The sequence below is a fragment of the Orcinus orca genome, chromosome 11 (genome assembly GCF_937001465.1).
Source record: "Orcinus orca chromosome 11, mOrcOrc1.1, whole genome shotgun sequence".
NCBI classification, from domain to species: Eukaryota; Metazoa; Chordata; class Mammalia; order Artiodactyla; family Delphinidae; genus Orcinus; species Orcinus orca.
Genome location: NC_064569.1, coordinates 85,030,096 through 85,045,163, shown reverse-complemented (window position 1 = coordinate 85,045,163; position 15,068 = coordinate 85,030,096). Strand labels below are relative to the sequence as shown.

The 15,068-nt window shown below is 44.8% G+C and overlaps 1 protein-coding gene across 4 annotated transcripts in view; it reads left to right on the top strand.

The window, feature by feature from the left end:
- Positions 1–15,068, top strand: part of LOC117201143 (putative tetratricopeptide repeat protein 41) — an 81,449-nt gene that overhangs the window by 20,592 nt on the left and 45,789 nt on the right. For all 4 annotated transcript variants that reach the window (XM_049694732.1, XM_049694731.1, XM_049694729.1 and 1 more), the window contains one exon: positions 14,348–14,546. In XM_049694732.1, coding sequence (XP_049550689.1) covers positions 14,348–14,546 — 199 coding nt within the window. The remainder of the gene's footprint in view (positions 1–14,347; positions 14,547–15,068) is intronic.

The window sequence follows — 15,068 nt, the reverse complement described above, 5'->3', positions numbered from 1 at the left end:
ACTAAAGCAATAAGGCATTGATTCCTAACTCATAGTCATGGAGATGGAATTCTTATGGAGTAACTACTATGTAATGATCCTGCTATAGGTTTTCTATTTCAATAGGTTTTCAGACTGATCCTCTTGCTTTGCTGAACCTGAGTGTCAGGTTTGTTTATTTCATTTCATTCACTCAATCAACAATTTACGATCAGGTACCGTGCCAGTCACTAACTATCCAGCAGTGAGTTAGGTAAGCCTGGTAAGTGCCCACGTGGAGCTTACATCAATGACAAATCACTAGACACATATTTATTAAATTACGTGAGGGACAGGGCTGGAGTCTTTATGCAGTGATACTCGTGGACCTGGGACTCCTCTGCATTTCCAGAAGCTTTTCACTGAAAAAATTTAAGCAACAGGACAAGCAGGGCCGGCTGGCTCCAGCATCATTTAGCATCACTGCCTCGGCTACGAAGCTGGCTTTTCCCCCGGGGAGGTAGACGTGGGCAGGGGAGTAGGAGCGGCTGCTGAGAGCACAGCTGGGCCTGGGAGGTCACGAGCAGATTCAGCTTCTTTGCAGAGAGCATTTTCCCGTGCCCGCCTCAGCTGTCCACAGCTGCAGCTCCTGCGTAGGCTGTGAGCCTGGGCGCCTCCCTAGTGGGGATGCTGAAACGCCCCTGGGTGAAGCTGACATTTCTGCTCCCCACCCACACCCTCGCTGGCCAGGATAAAGGGATCTAGCAGAGGAGAACTGCCCGCCCACCCGTATCCAGCTCTCCCAACCCAAGTGCCCTTGCCTGCCCTGCAGCTGACATCCCCTCCGTGACAGGCTTCACAGAAGGTCAAAGTAGAGCCACCGCTTTTCCTACTTACATGTTTCCTTGCCCTGTTCCTCCGGACCCTGGTGGCAGCCCTGACTAACAAGGAGTTCCATGTATTTATTTATTTTAATAAATTTATTTATTTATGTTTGGCTGTGTTGGGTCTTTGTTGCTGTGCACGGGCTTCCTCTGGTTGCATCGAGCGGGGGCTACTCTTTGTTGCGGTGCGCGGGCTTCTCATTGCGGTGGCTTCTCTCGTTGTGGAGCACAGGCTCTAGGCACGTGGGCTTCAGTAGTTGTGGCATGTGGGCTTCAGTAGTTGCAGCACGTGGGCTCTAGAGTGCGGGCTCAGTAGCTGTGGCACACGGACTTAGTTGCTCCGCGGCATGTGGGATCCTCCCGGACCAGGGCTCGAACCCATGTCCCCTGCATTAGGAGACGGATTCTTAACCACTGCGCCACCAGGAAAGTACCGGAGTTCCATTTATTAAAGGCTTTTCAAGTGCCAGGTGCTGTGGCTAAGGGCTTCATCAGCATCTCTCTCTTGTTTTTTTTATTTTTTATTTTTGGCTGCATTGGGTCTTCGTTGCTGCACGCGGGCTTTCTCTAGTTGTGTTGAGTGGGGACTACTCTTCGTTGCGGTGCACGGGCTTCTCGTTGTGGTGGCTTCTCTTGTTGCGGAGCGCAGGCTCTAGGCGCGCGGGCTTCAGTAGTTGTAGCACGTGGGCTCAGTAGTTGTGGCTCACCGGCTCTAGAGCATAGGCTCAGTAGTTGTGGCACATGGGCTTAGCTACTCCACGGCATGTAGGATCTTCCTGGACCAGGGCTCGAACCCGTGTCCCCTGCATTGGCAGGCAGATTCTTAACCACTGCGCCACCAGGGAAGCCCCCAAGAGGTCTTTCTTGATATAATAGCACAGTTACGCTTCTGTGAAATACAGTTACCCTCTCCACTTGTACACAATAGATTAAAAATGCTTGCTACGTACAGTGCATAGACAGTTCAATAATTAGAACCAACTCAACTGTGTTTGAAATAAAATAGCTTATTTAGTCATTTAAAGTAAAATAACTATACATATGAAAATAAAGATATGTAAATGTTAGGATCTCCAAGCCTGTAAAAATAAAATCATTATTCTGCATTATACAAAACAGTGCAAGAAAAATTCTAAATAAGCTTTTGGAGCACAAATTATAAATTTTCCATTTTAACTTATCATGCAGACATAGCATTTCAAACCATGTTATAGTCTATAGCCAGGTTCTTAATTTTTAAGAGGAAAAAATGCTAGTCAGTAAATTTTACTGTATGATTAAGTGTCACATACCATAAAATATTGACATCTCATTTAATGCTCTCAGTAAGCCCTTGACAGCATTATTGTCCCAGATAAAGAGATGGGACGGATGGCTGGGTCACACAGCTACACGTGGGCAGAGCAGGGAGTTCAAACTCCGGTCTTTGTTGTGTTCAGAGCCCCGACTCCTCATTACTGCACTGTCTTGCCCCTTTGAGCCAACAGAGGGACATTTCTCTCTTTTGGATGATTTCCATCGGGGTCCTCTGCCAGCATCGATTATCAGGAGAGTCTGCAGAGAGGTCATTGCTGTGGAGCGGGTGGAAATACTAGCAGGAATCCTTGGCAGCCCTTGCCAGACCCTTGTGCCCTGGGCTCGGCTGACTTCTCCAGCCTTTTGCTCCAAGGGGATGGTTTCCTTGGAGCAGCCGGTCATGTCCATCCCTCTGAGTCTGCCCACTCAGTTCCCTTCTCCTGGAATGCCCTCCCCTTTCCTCAGGTCAGGGAAATCCTTCTCATCTCTTACAGCCCTATTTAAAGGTCACCCTCTCTAGAAGGGGGGCTGATGGGTGCCTCTCTCCCTCACCCCTAACTTTGATCAGGTGGCAAGGATAGCCCCAGTCCCAGTGTATTCTAGTTTACGTGGATGTCTCCCTGCAAATACTGTCAGCTTGCCTTTCTGGGCCCTTGGGTGACTCACACCTGGTCCTGTCATTCTATGTTTTATTGTCTCCCTCTATAGTCCTGTGTGTTCAGGAACCATGTCTATTTTATTGGCTATTGTCATACTCAGTGCCTGGCACAGACAGAGCCTGACGCATAGAAGGTTCTCAATAAATCCATATTGAATAATGAGAGACAGTAGGACAACACTGCCCAAAAGAGAAAAAGTTAGTCAATCACTAAGCCACTTTGTTACTAAGTATCATGGAATTGCATCAATTAACTTTTTTTCTTTCCCCATTAATTTAACTATCCCGACTGGGTGTTTAAACAGTTAAGCTGTTACCATTTAAATTAGGCGACAGGGTGTTGTCATTTAGTAGAGAGAGTTTGGTTCTGCCAGAATAAAGAGAAATGTTGAGGATCATTTTCCAATACTAGTGATGCTGACTGACTTTGTCTTCAACGTCATTTTGAGGAGAAATCATTCTAACCACCCAAGATGTGATTTTAAAAACACTGAACATGTTTTCCTTCGTATACAAGGATAGAAATCAACAAGAATCATCCTTAAATACGGTTTTCTTAGAATTTTTTTTTGCTTATTATTATTAGTGATATTACATTTTATGATTGTCAGGCTGTGTATGTTTTTTCAGATTCGTTCACCTCCGTTTTGTTATTTAACCTCTACACCGGTTTTGTGAGACAGACAAGCCACACCTCCCACCTGTGATTGCGCGAGAAATGTTGACCCACACAGCTTGCAGACTCAGATGGAGTCGTCTTTACATAATTCCTTGTTGTTTGGAGAAAAGCTATTGGAAGAATAAGTGCTTTAAAGGCTCCTGATCATCTGTGTGTCCAAGTCCCTTCACCTCTAGGCCAGGGTGTCCTCATCTGCGACATGAGGGGTTTAGATGAGACTAGAGGATCTGCAAGAACCCCTTTTGTTCTAAAATTCTGTCATCGAAGGCCTGACATCTCAACATTGCTCATATTTGAAATGTTTTTTTAAACTCAAAGGATGAAGCATCAAGATTAATTTTTCTCTTCCCATTCTTGAAAAATATTTTTAACTGTGTGACACAAGCTGAAACTCTGCCTTTTTTGATGCCTTCTCCTTTATATCTCACATTCGTATATGACTTTCAAGTCATTGATTTTGTGGTCATTTTCTGATATAAAAATATCTTTAAAAATCAATAATCCACTTATAAAATAAGTCATGGGGATGTCATGTACAGCATGGTGACTATAGTTTAGTTAACAATACTGTGTTGCATTTTTGAAAGTTGCTATAGAGTAAATCTCGAAAGTTCTCATCACCAGAAAAAACGTTTATAACTCTGTGTGGTGACGGATGGTAGCTAGACTTACTGTGGTGATCTTTTCCCAATGAATACAAATATTGAATCATTATGTTGTGCATAATGAGGGTGCATAATGATACCTCAATTAAGGTATCAGTGCAGGGCTTCCCTGGTGGCGCAGTGGTTGAGAGTCCGCCTGCCGATGCAGGGGACACGGGTTCGTGCCCCGGTCCGGGAAGATCCCACATGCCGCGGAGCGGCTGGGCCCGTGAGCCATGGCCGCTGGGCCTGTGCGTCCGGAGCCTGTGCTCCGCAACGGGAGAGGCCACAACAGTGAGAGGCCCGTGTACCGCAAAAAAAAAAAAAGTATCAGTGCAACTCTCTACTGTAATACAATGGACAAAGACAGAGAAAGTAATTTATTATAAAATAATATGTATTTCAACATGTAAACGCGCAGACATGATTCCAACAAACGACACAGTGGAGTAGGCTAGTGCCTGCGTCTGTGTGGGAAACGACCCTGAAAGCAATAGCTATGGTCTAGACTGACGTGGGTGTGCTGTATTCAAGGCACAAACATCATGAGCAGTATTCTCTCAGGGTGTGATTTTCTGAAATGGTGAACAAATGTTGGTATCATTTCAGACAAAACAACATATAAGCTTCTATCAGTCTCACATGGTAGTTACGTTCTTAGAAAATTCAGCGTGTTTTAAACCCATGCGAGAAGCACTTTGCATTTATGTGTAAAATAGAGCTGTTTCTAGGTTAGTGATTATAAAGTCCCTCCCCACACACACACCATGTGACTGTCTGACAGAACGTTTGAAAGGCAGACCCCGGGACAGAGCTTCATTGTGTGTGACTGGCTGTGTTGTGGGATGTCTAGAATCCCTGAACGCCGCTGGTGAGTGCCACTGCTCTAAGTGACTTCCTGGTTTCTGGATGTTCATGGGATTTCCTACCTCCAGGCCTTCCTCCCTGCCTTGTCTTGCTTGAGACCGCCTTGCCCTCCACTCTACCTGTGTGTTCTCTGAGGCTCATTCCCAATGTCTCCTGCATGAAGATTTTCTTTATTGTGATGGGTCTGCATCAAACTCCAGTAGCCTTCAGACTCATATTCTGCCTTAAACTGTGTCTACAGACCCCATTTCCACTTCCTTTAGCTTTTGACTTTATATTATAGATCATTTTATCTCGTCTATCTCCTACGCGTCTAGCACAGAACCTTGTACATAATAGGCAACCAATAAATATTTGTTAAACCTAATTACTCTCAATGACTCTAACAGCATCTTCATACGTCTGAGAAATTTAATCCATTCCAGCTTCTCTGCATAACTTGATTTTCTAGATCCTAACATGCCTAAATTTCTTCGAAAAATATTGCTTTTGAAAATTAAAAGCAAGGCGGAAGTTGTATGTAATAAAGTACTCTTAGAATATTAGGTAGTTGATTATAATTTGGGGTTGCTGCTACTATGTCACTTAATCACAGTCTGCAAGTTGGTCCTCTCAAATTACTTCCTCTATTCTTTGCTGCTTCATAACTTAATTCTCCCTGGGAATTTCCAGAATCCAAGCTCTGGAGTCCATTACTATGGGCTGAGAAATTTAGGACTGGTTGTGTTAGGTTTAAAAATGGACCAGTAAAAAAAAAAAAAAAAAAGGGCCAGGACCCAAGAGGCTAGGTGGTGGGTGGGAGGTGTTGTGTGTGTGCACTGCTGGACCACCCAGGGTGGTGGCCGTGACCCCCTAAGGAGGCACCTGATGTTAAGGATCTGCTGAAGCTTCACAGGTCACAGAGCCTGACTTCTCTTTCTTCCCATCCAACTCTTTGTGATGATCAACATTTGCATTTTGGAAAGTGATAATAGTGCTTTGGATCATACAGAATATTCTTTTATATAAAATCCTGAAAATACATAGGAGACATCCGGTGGTAAATATCATCACCTGTTTGGGGCTGAATATTTTGAGGCTGCTAATCACACCTGTCAGTATATGTGTCAGCTGTACAGCTGTGAGTAGCACTCATTGTTCCCAACCCCTTCTGCCTCTTCATCCCATTAACATGTTTTAGCAATGATGGAAACATTTTCAGCCGATTTGAGCACATTTCTGTGCTGTAGGTACCCAGCTTGAGACTGATATTCTCAATGAAGATGCAGATATCTTGGTCTTTTCACTTCTTGTAGAAGTGTGCATTGCTTCCGTCAGTGTAAGGCCATGTATACTTGTACTAGATGGAATCAAAGAATTGGTTGGCATTTATGGGATTTCAGGAGAGAAGGTAATCTCTTTTTAAAATAATACCTATTTTATTACTATTTAATAAAAAGAAAACCCCTTAATTTAGAATGTACATAGCACCATTCCATTGCATTGCCTATCTGTAGTTATAGCCAGCACTGCTGCTAGCGACTGCTGAATATTTTATGGAACAAATACTTATATAACACTTACAGTGGGCCAGGTACCATTCTAGGAACTTTAGAGATGTTAACATTTAATTCTCACAACAACCCTGCGATAGAGAGATTGTGACCATCATCCCTGTTTGCACAGAGGGGACTGGACTTGGAGATATTAGATGACTTGTTGAAAGTCCTAAGATGATGGTGGACTTGGAATTCAGGTGTGGGCAGCCTTGTTCTAGAAGCTGGCCTTTACTCCTGCATGGTTCTGCCCCTCTATTTTATACTTTGATCAGACATTTATTGGGCCCCTACTATGGTCTTTAGGTTGTATATTTTGATCTGCCTTGTCTATACTGATTTTGCCCATACCAAATCCCATTGATTGGTTGCTATCTTTAGTTTTTCTTCTGTTTGAAGTGATATTGGATCAATGGAACCTCTAATCCTTCTTAGTATCAGTCATTACTTTGTGAAGCATTTTCTCTAAAACTTCTACATGCATAATTATGAATTATGTAAGCATGTATGTTTCTCATAGGAATTATGATAAAGAAGAAGAAAATAGAAAATTAAATATACTCACAGCCTCACCACTGTTAAGCCTTTTTCCTGTGGATATCTTCATGTAAATGAAATTACACACCCTATTATGTTGTAATCTATTTTTTTTTTTTTTTTTGCCATACGCGGGCCTCTCACTGTCGTGGCCTCTCCCATTGCGGAGCACAGGCTCCAGACGCTCAGGCCCAGCGGCCATGGCTCACAGGCCCAGCTGCTCCGCGCTCCGTGGCATGTGGGATCTTCCCGGACCGGGGCATGAACCCGTGTCCCCTGCATCGGCAGGCGGACTCTCAACCACTGCGCCACCAGGGAAGCCCTATTTTTAGTTTTTAAAGGAACCTCCATACTGTTCTCCATAGTGGCTGCACTAATTTACATTCCCACCAACAGCGTAGGAGTGTTCCTTTTTCTCCACCACCTACTCTTTAAGTTTAAAAACTATCAGCAAAGTAGTTTTAAAGTTGTGACATTTTCAACTGCCTTTGACTCTTTCTGTCAGGCAAAAGACCTTTCCTGGCTGCCAGGCTTGCTGTCTCCTCATTGCAAGTTTATCATGAGCACTGTCTCCTCCAGCCTGTCCTACAAGTCACTGTGTGCCCCCCAGACATGAGGACGGTGGAGCTCATCAGCACAGAAGATGAAGAAGCGAAACTACATATCTTTAGACAGTATCTTCCCCTTCCCAGCAAAGACCCCTTCTGACAGAACAGACACAGCTTGAGGAAAAAACCAAACCTGAGTCCTTTAAAACTCACAGTCCTGGCAAATGAACTGAAAGAATGCAGAATCTACTGAAATGAGTTTCAGTGTCTGAAGGAGTACTTGGGGGTGGTCCCCATTCAGGAGCTCTGGGAATTGATTCTGAAATGCTGGACTGAAGACTATAGTTGGACTTTGAAACAAAAAAAAGGCAAATTCAGACACTGTGGCTTCAGGAGAAGGTAGGCGTTAGCCAATATTAACAATCTGGTACGATTCCACAGGTAGAAAGATTCCACCCAGGGAGGAGGGTCTAGGGAGAGGATTGTCAGAGAAAGTACAGGATGCCCAGTTAAATTTGAATTTCAGACAACCAATAACCTTTTATTTTATTTTATTTTTTGCGGTACGCGGGCCTCTCACTGTTGTGGCCTCTCCCGTTGTGGAGCACAGGCTCCAGACGCACAGGCTCAGCGGCCATGGCTCACGGGCCCAGCCGCTCCGTGGCATGTGGGATCTTCCCGGACCGCGGCACACGAACCTGTGTCTCCTGCATCGGCAGGCGGACTCTCAACCACTGAGTCACCAGGGAAGCCCCCAATAACTTTTTAGTATAAGTGAATCCCAGATATTGCATGGGAAATACTTATACTAAAAACTGTTTGAATTACAGGTAAGTAAAATAATCTTGAGTATAAGTATATGGCCCAATATTCCATGGGATATACTTATGCCAAAAATGGATTTATTGTTTACCTGAAATTTGGATTAGCTGGAGGCTCTATATTTTTATTTGCTAAACCTGGCAGCCCTATCTAGGGAGGTGTGTGTATTGATTGTAAGGAGAGATGTATTAAGTACAAATTTCAGTCACATTTCTCAGGGGTCTAAGGAATGAGCCTTTATTATTTCTGTACTTCAATTTAATCTCTCTTTTGAGCCTACAGTCCCACTGATGGCAGAAACTGGGTTAATTCAGGTTAATCTCATCAGTGTAGTTTGTTTTCAGTCAATTCAGGATTTTTTTCAGTCAAGTGAGGCTTTGTGACCTTGCTGTGTCCCTGTTGGGTTGTGCTTAGGTCTGAGGGCCTTGGTGCTGTGTCCTTGGTTGTCATCTGTTCCTGCCATCTTCCACCAAGGGGGTCGTGGCTCCACATGGTCCACAGACACCGACGTGCCCCCATTTTTGGCATCCTCGGGGATTCCTGTGGTCGCGTCTGTTCTTGGGTTGTTCCATCTGTGCTGCCATCTGCTGCCATGTTCCCTCATCCTCACACGCACCCCTCAGCTCCCTTCTGCACTCTTCTTGAGCCTACAGTCTTGTAGGTACTCAACATTCCCAACAGAGAATGTCACCACTCACTGCACCACTTGGAGGCCCAGGCCCTATAGGTCTCCCCCACTGTCCCCACAGCCATTTCTCCTCTCTGGTTCTTCCTGGTGGCATTGGGAAATCTGCAAAGCTGCTGCCTTCCAGGCTTCCGATGGGAAGCAGAGCTCAGGTCCTCCCTACTGTCGGGTCTCAGAAGCATCCAGAGGCCAGTCTCTCCCTGCTGCAAGCTACCTTGGGTTCAGGGGAGGGCACAGGCCCCTTCTCAGAAACCCACTTAGGCAACTTGATTGCTTTCTCTCTCTCTCTCTCTCTCTCTCTCTCTCTCTCTCTGTCTCTGTCTCTTTTTTAACACCTTTCTGAGTTCAGCAAAATCTCTTTTCTTCCTGTGTGGGGAAAATAATCTTTAGATCTTCCTGTAATTGTCTGAGTCTATTTTTTGTGGTTAAAAAAAAAAAATTATTCCAGGAGTTGGCCAGGAATCTGTCTTTTGATATTCAACAATCAGGCTTTCGAGAGCCCAAGCTTGTTCTCGTGAGCCATTGGCTCTACCATGAGCTTCAGAAGTCTCTTGAAACCTGAGTTTTTCTCTCTTCATTTCTGCTGTAACAACCTTCTTCTAAGTGAATCAGAATGCAGCAGTGATGGGGAGGCAGGGCTGCGGAGAGAGAAGCAGAAGATGTTGGGAATGAAAGACCCGTGGTTTGGTGCTGCAGCATATCGTCCTGTCCCATTGTTTTGCTCTAGAGTTTGCATTTCTGCAAAGAAAGTGAACTTCAAGTTTACTGTGCCCTCCCCCACCTACAAGGAGGTGGAAACAAGGTCTCTGTGCCCAGGGAAGAATCATTCAGGTAGAGCCACCCACGGCTGTGCCCTTGGCTATCCCCACGTCTCCAGGATTGTGCAGGAAAGCCCGGTCCTCCTCTCCAGGCACTGCTCCTTTTCCAGGTGACTTTCTTCCTCCCATTGCTGCCCACTGACACCCACTCAGGCCCAGGGAGCTCAGCCACAGGTACGGGAAGAGCTTGGTTAAACTGGGGTAAACCTTGCAGGAAGCTTGTGCAGTTGGGTCTGAACAGCTGCCTCTGCTGAAAGATTGCAAGTATTAGGGGCTCATTCCCCAATCCTAGCATAGGAAATCAATTTTGAATGGTAGACCTTGCTGTCATTTCTCTCCGTGGTCTTAAGGATCTCTTTAGAGTTGGTTGATCCAGTGGGAAATCCAGCTACAGTGGAAAAAATCTGAGAGTCAGGTGAGTAATGAGTGGCTGGCTCATGTGTGTGTGACTGTGTGGCAGGACAGCCACCATACAGAAAACCCTCTCACACCCATACGTGCAAATCTGATGTTGGAAATCTTAATAAAGACTGCTCAGTAGAAATGCTAAGTGTCATAACTGGCAGGCTTGCCAGTTTGTAACCGTAGCTGACACAGATGGAGTTGTGACAATGTAGGTGATAACTGTCAACTTAAAAAAACTGCACAACATGAGAGTTGCGAGTTAAGTTTTATTTGGGGCGAAATGAGGACTACAGCCCGGGAGACAGCATTTCAGATAGCTCTGAGAAACTGCTCTGAAGAGGTGGGGGGAAGGTCAGTATATATGTGATTTTGGTGAAGGGGGAGTACATGTAATCAAGCACACATATATATATATATATATTTTTTTAACATCTTTTTTGGAGTATAATTGCTTTACAATGGTGTGTTAGTTTCTGCTTTATAACAAAGTGACTCAGTTATACATATACATATGTTCCCATATCTCTTCCCTCTTGGGTCTCCCTCCCTCCCACCCTCCCTATCCCACCCCTCTAGGTGGTCACAAAGCACCGAGCTGATCTCCCTGTGCTATGCAGCTGCTTCCTACTAGCTATCTGTTTTACGTTTGGTAGTGTATATATGTCCATGCCACTCTCTCACTTTGTCCCAGCTTACCCTTCCCCCTCCCCATATCCTCAAGTCCATTCTCTAGTAGGTCTGTGTCTTTATTCCCGTCTTGCCCCTAGGTTCTTCATGACCTTTTTTTTTCTTCTTCTTAGATTCCATTTATATGTGTTAGCATACGGTATTTGTCTTTCTCTTTCTGACTTACTTCACTCTGTATGACAGACTCTAGGTCCATCCACCTCACTACAAATAACTCAATTTCGTTTCTTTTTATGGCTGAGTAACACTCCATTGTATATATGTGCCACATCTTCTTCATCCATTCATGTGTCGATGGACACTTAGGTTGCTTCCATGTCCTGGCTATTGTAAATAGTGCTGCAGTAAACCTTGTGGTACATGACACTTTTTGAATTATGGTTTTCTCAGGGTACATGCCCAGTAGTCGGATTGCTGGGTCATATGGTAGTTCTATTTTTAGTTTTTTAAGGAACCTCCATACTGTTCTCCACAGTGGCTGTATCAATTTACATTCCCACCAACAGTGCAAGAGGGTTCCCTTTTCTCCGCACCCTTTCCAGCATTTATCGTTCGTAGATTTTTTGATGATGGCCTGAATGGCCAATTCTTATCCTGCAGCCCCCCTACGAGCAAGTGTTTTAATTAATGAGTGGCCTTCCCTATGGGACCACTGCATGGTATGAGGACTCTGCGTCCATCACTCCCGTAAATTTCTCAGTTGCCTGAGAAAGCAGTAACCGGCCAGGAGAAAACTTGTCCCTTTTCTTCAGAGCAAAGCTCTAATGTAATATCTTCACTTTTATCCTGACAAATTCTATTAAGGCAGCCGATTTGAGGAAAAGCATCAGATCAGCCTCTCAGCTGATCCAGCACTCAGCACAGACCACTCAGCCTCCTACAACTGGCAAACCCTGGTATCTTTCAACCAGTGCCCCCCCCCAGTATCTTTCACCTGGGTGGGTATTGCCTGGAATCTTTCAACTAGCCCCCTGCCCTCCCCGCCAGTATCTTTCAACTGGGAGAGGCAGGTACCTGCTCTACACCGCCAGCTACAACTCTGGATCATCAGCCAATATGGGAGATCCGAGAACCAGGAGAGATTCACCCAAATTTGTCTGGACTCTCTGAGGCGGCGGATGGGTACAAGGGGACTCTGCTGGTACCAAGGCTCTGGTCCCTTGCAGAGTTCAGGCAAAGGAGAGAAGTCCACTCTGGGTCCTTTCATGGTCGCCATAAAACTGTCGACTTAAAAAAACTGCACAACATGAGAGGTGCAAGTTAGGTTTTATTTGGGGCAAAATGAGGACTATAGGCCAGGAGACAGCATTTCAGAGAGCTCTGAGAAACTGCTCCGAAGAGGTAGGGGGTCAGGTCAATATACATGTGATTTTGGTGAAGGGGGAGTACATGCAACCAAGCACACATTCTCTGCAGAAGGTTTCTGCTACTCTCGTGAAGGTTACTGCTAGTCACGAGGCGCAGACGTCACCATGAAGGATTTTAGTGCTTTTCTAGATACGAGGAGATGCAAGAATTGGGCTCATAAAATCTTCTCCTGAAAATATCTGACCATCTGATGACTTGTTCTGCCAGTTTTTCCCAGAGCACAGAGGGCCTCATTCCTGATCTGAACGCCTTTCAGGGGGTGTTGATGGTCAGCAGCTGCAGCGGCTCATGATTTGATCCTTGTAGAGGTAGCTGGCAAGTGCCAGTTTGTTGTTGACACTATACAGATACACAGGTTTATAGAAAGAGGTTTATTATGAGGGTTTGGCTCATGCAGTTATGGAGGCCGAGGAGTCCCATGATCTGCTGTCCGCAGGCTGGAGGCCCAGGAAAGCCCGCGGGATATACAGCTGTAGTCCAGGTCCAAAGGCCTGAGAACCAGGGGAGCCAGTGGTCTAAGTCCCAGTCCATGAAGGTCCGAGAACCAGGAGTGCTGACGTCTGAATGCAGAAGAAGATAAATGTTCCAGCTCAAGCAGAGAGCAAATTCGCCTGTCCTCTGCTTTTTTTTTCTGTTCAGGCCCTCATCCCACTTGCTTTGGTGAGGGCTGGCAATCTGTTTTATTCAGTCCACCAATTTAGATGCTTATCTCTTCCAGAAACACCGTCACAGACACACCCAGAGGTAAAGTTTTGCCAGCTATCTGGGCCCCCCTTAGCGCAGTCAGTGAACATGTAAAATTAACCAGCACAGGGGTTTCCATATCCTCCTCAAGAGGTTATGTTGTAAAAAGATAACATTAAATGCAGTGTTCAGTACGAAAATGTTTTTGTATACTTTAAGCATTGTGTTTAACACTCCAAATCTTGGAGTCAGGGTAATATTTGTCCCAGTTCTCTTTTTCTCTCATTTCCCTACCCACTTTACCAATTTACTACCCACAAAATGCCTTTGCCCCACCCATTGGGGGAGGGGAGTTGTCTTTTAAGCACCACACATGCCATCTGGGCAGATCTGCACATTTTAGACCAGCTAGCACGGCGCCTCTCCAAGTGAGTAGATGACCTAAAATTCATTTCAGCGGAAATGCAGAATGGTAATTTGAACAATGGGCTCCCTTTTTGTTATATTTCTTCTGAAGAGCTGGGCTTAGCGTGTCATCCAGCTGTGCGTCCCATTTGTCTTGCAAGAAAAAGTGTCAAGCAGGAAATTAAAAATACTTCTATTTCAGTTTTCAAGAATATATGTCACCAAGACTGAATTAAGCAAAACCTTTTTTTTTAGAGAAGGTTGTTTCTGGGTATTATGATCTACTGGAACCATTTCTCTTTGGAAACGCAGTACAGTAATCTTGGCTCCAAAATCCAATTTGCTTTCAATTTGCTCGGCTACCCCTTGCCGTATATGAGATGCAGGCAGCAGATTAACTTCTCCAAAATGCATGCCCTCAAATATTTCAAAGTGCTTACTTAAGCAGTAACCATGGTGTATATTTAAAACTGAAAGGTAGGTTACAAATGTTTCCTTGGGGGAGGGGGCAGACAACATGAAAAGTCAACATGCTGACAAAGTTTCTCAGAGTCTAGGTCAGTGATCATAGCTGTAACTAATTCTTGATGAATTCTGACTGCCTTCTAAGAGGATACATTTTTAATATTTCAGGGTTTTTTCCAGCTACCTTGACTTTTGTTGTCTCTAATTATGGCCACTGAGCTGTTATCTGTTTGCTATAGTGTCTTCATAGGCTAAAAAGTCAGATGTGTTCTACTGTAACTGATTTTTATTTTATTAAAAATTTTTTTTAATTAAAAAGTATTTTATTGGAGTGTAGTTGATTTACAATGTTGTGTTAATTTCTGCTCTATAGCAAAGTAACTGTAACTGATTTTTAAATAGGTGTAATCACTCCCGCCAGAGAGAGCGGTCCATATGCCTTTCAGAACCCAACGAATCACAAGAGAGCACATCTCCACCGAATCTTGGTCAAATACTTCCAAAGGCAAACGGCTTTCTGGAGAGTGTATCAAGAGCCGCCTTGGCACATGAAGATGAGTGGCTGCTGGGAGGATTTGTGCAGCCTTCTCTCAAGTCCTACGTAAGTCTCGTTTTTATATCGTGTTCGGCAGATTTCGCTTTTCCTTTTGCTAAGCGCTGCATTGAGGTCTCCATGGTTCCCTTGAGCAAGACACATCCATTCATATATTCATTCGACACCGGTTCATTCAGATCCGGTGAAGATCAGATCTCCAAGGTGGGGTAGAAGTCCTTCCTGATGATGCTTCTAGTTGATAATGCTACACGTTGATCAAGCAATAATACTATTAGTAGCTTGTCATCACATGGGTGTCATGGTGATGGAAGGGGCCAGGGGCTGGGTTGAAAGTGGGAGGGAATTGCCTAACGTTTCAATGTGTGAGGATTTTCAAGACGTAAATGGACCTAGTTCAGAATGTGTCCCTTTGGACTAGGCTGGAGCCATCCACAGGGCCCTTCTGGTGATTCTGCAAGCATGTTGTTGTCTGTACAATCAACTAAGATGCCACTGGTTAGTCTCTTGTGTTACCCCGGCCCCCAGGGCCTGCTCAGCAGGGAGTCCTGGCCTCCATCACTGCCGTTG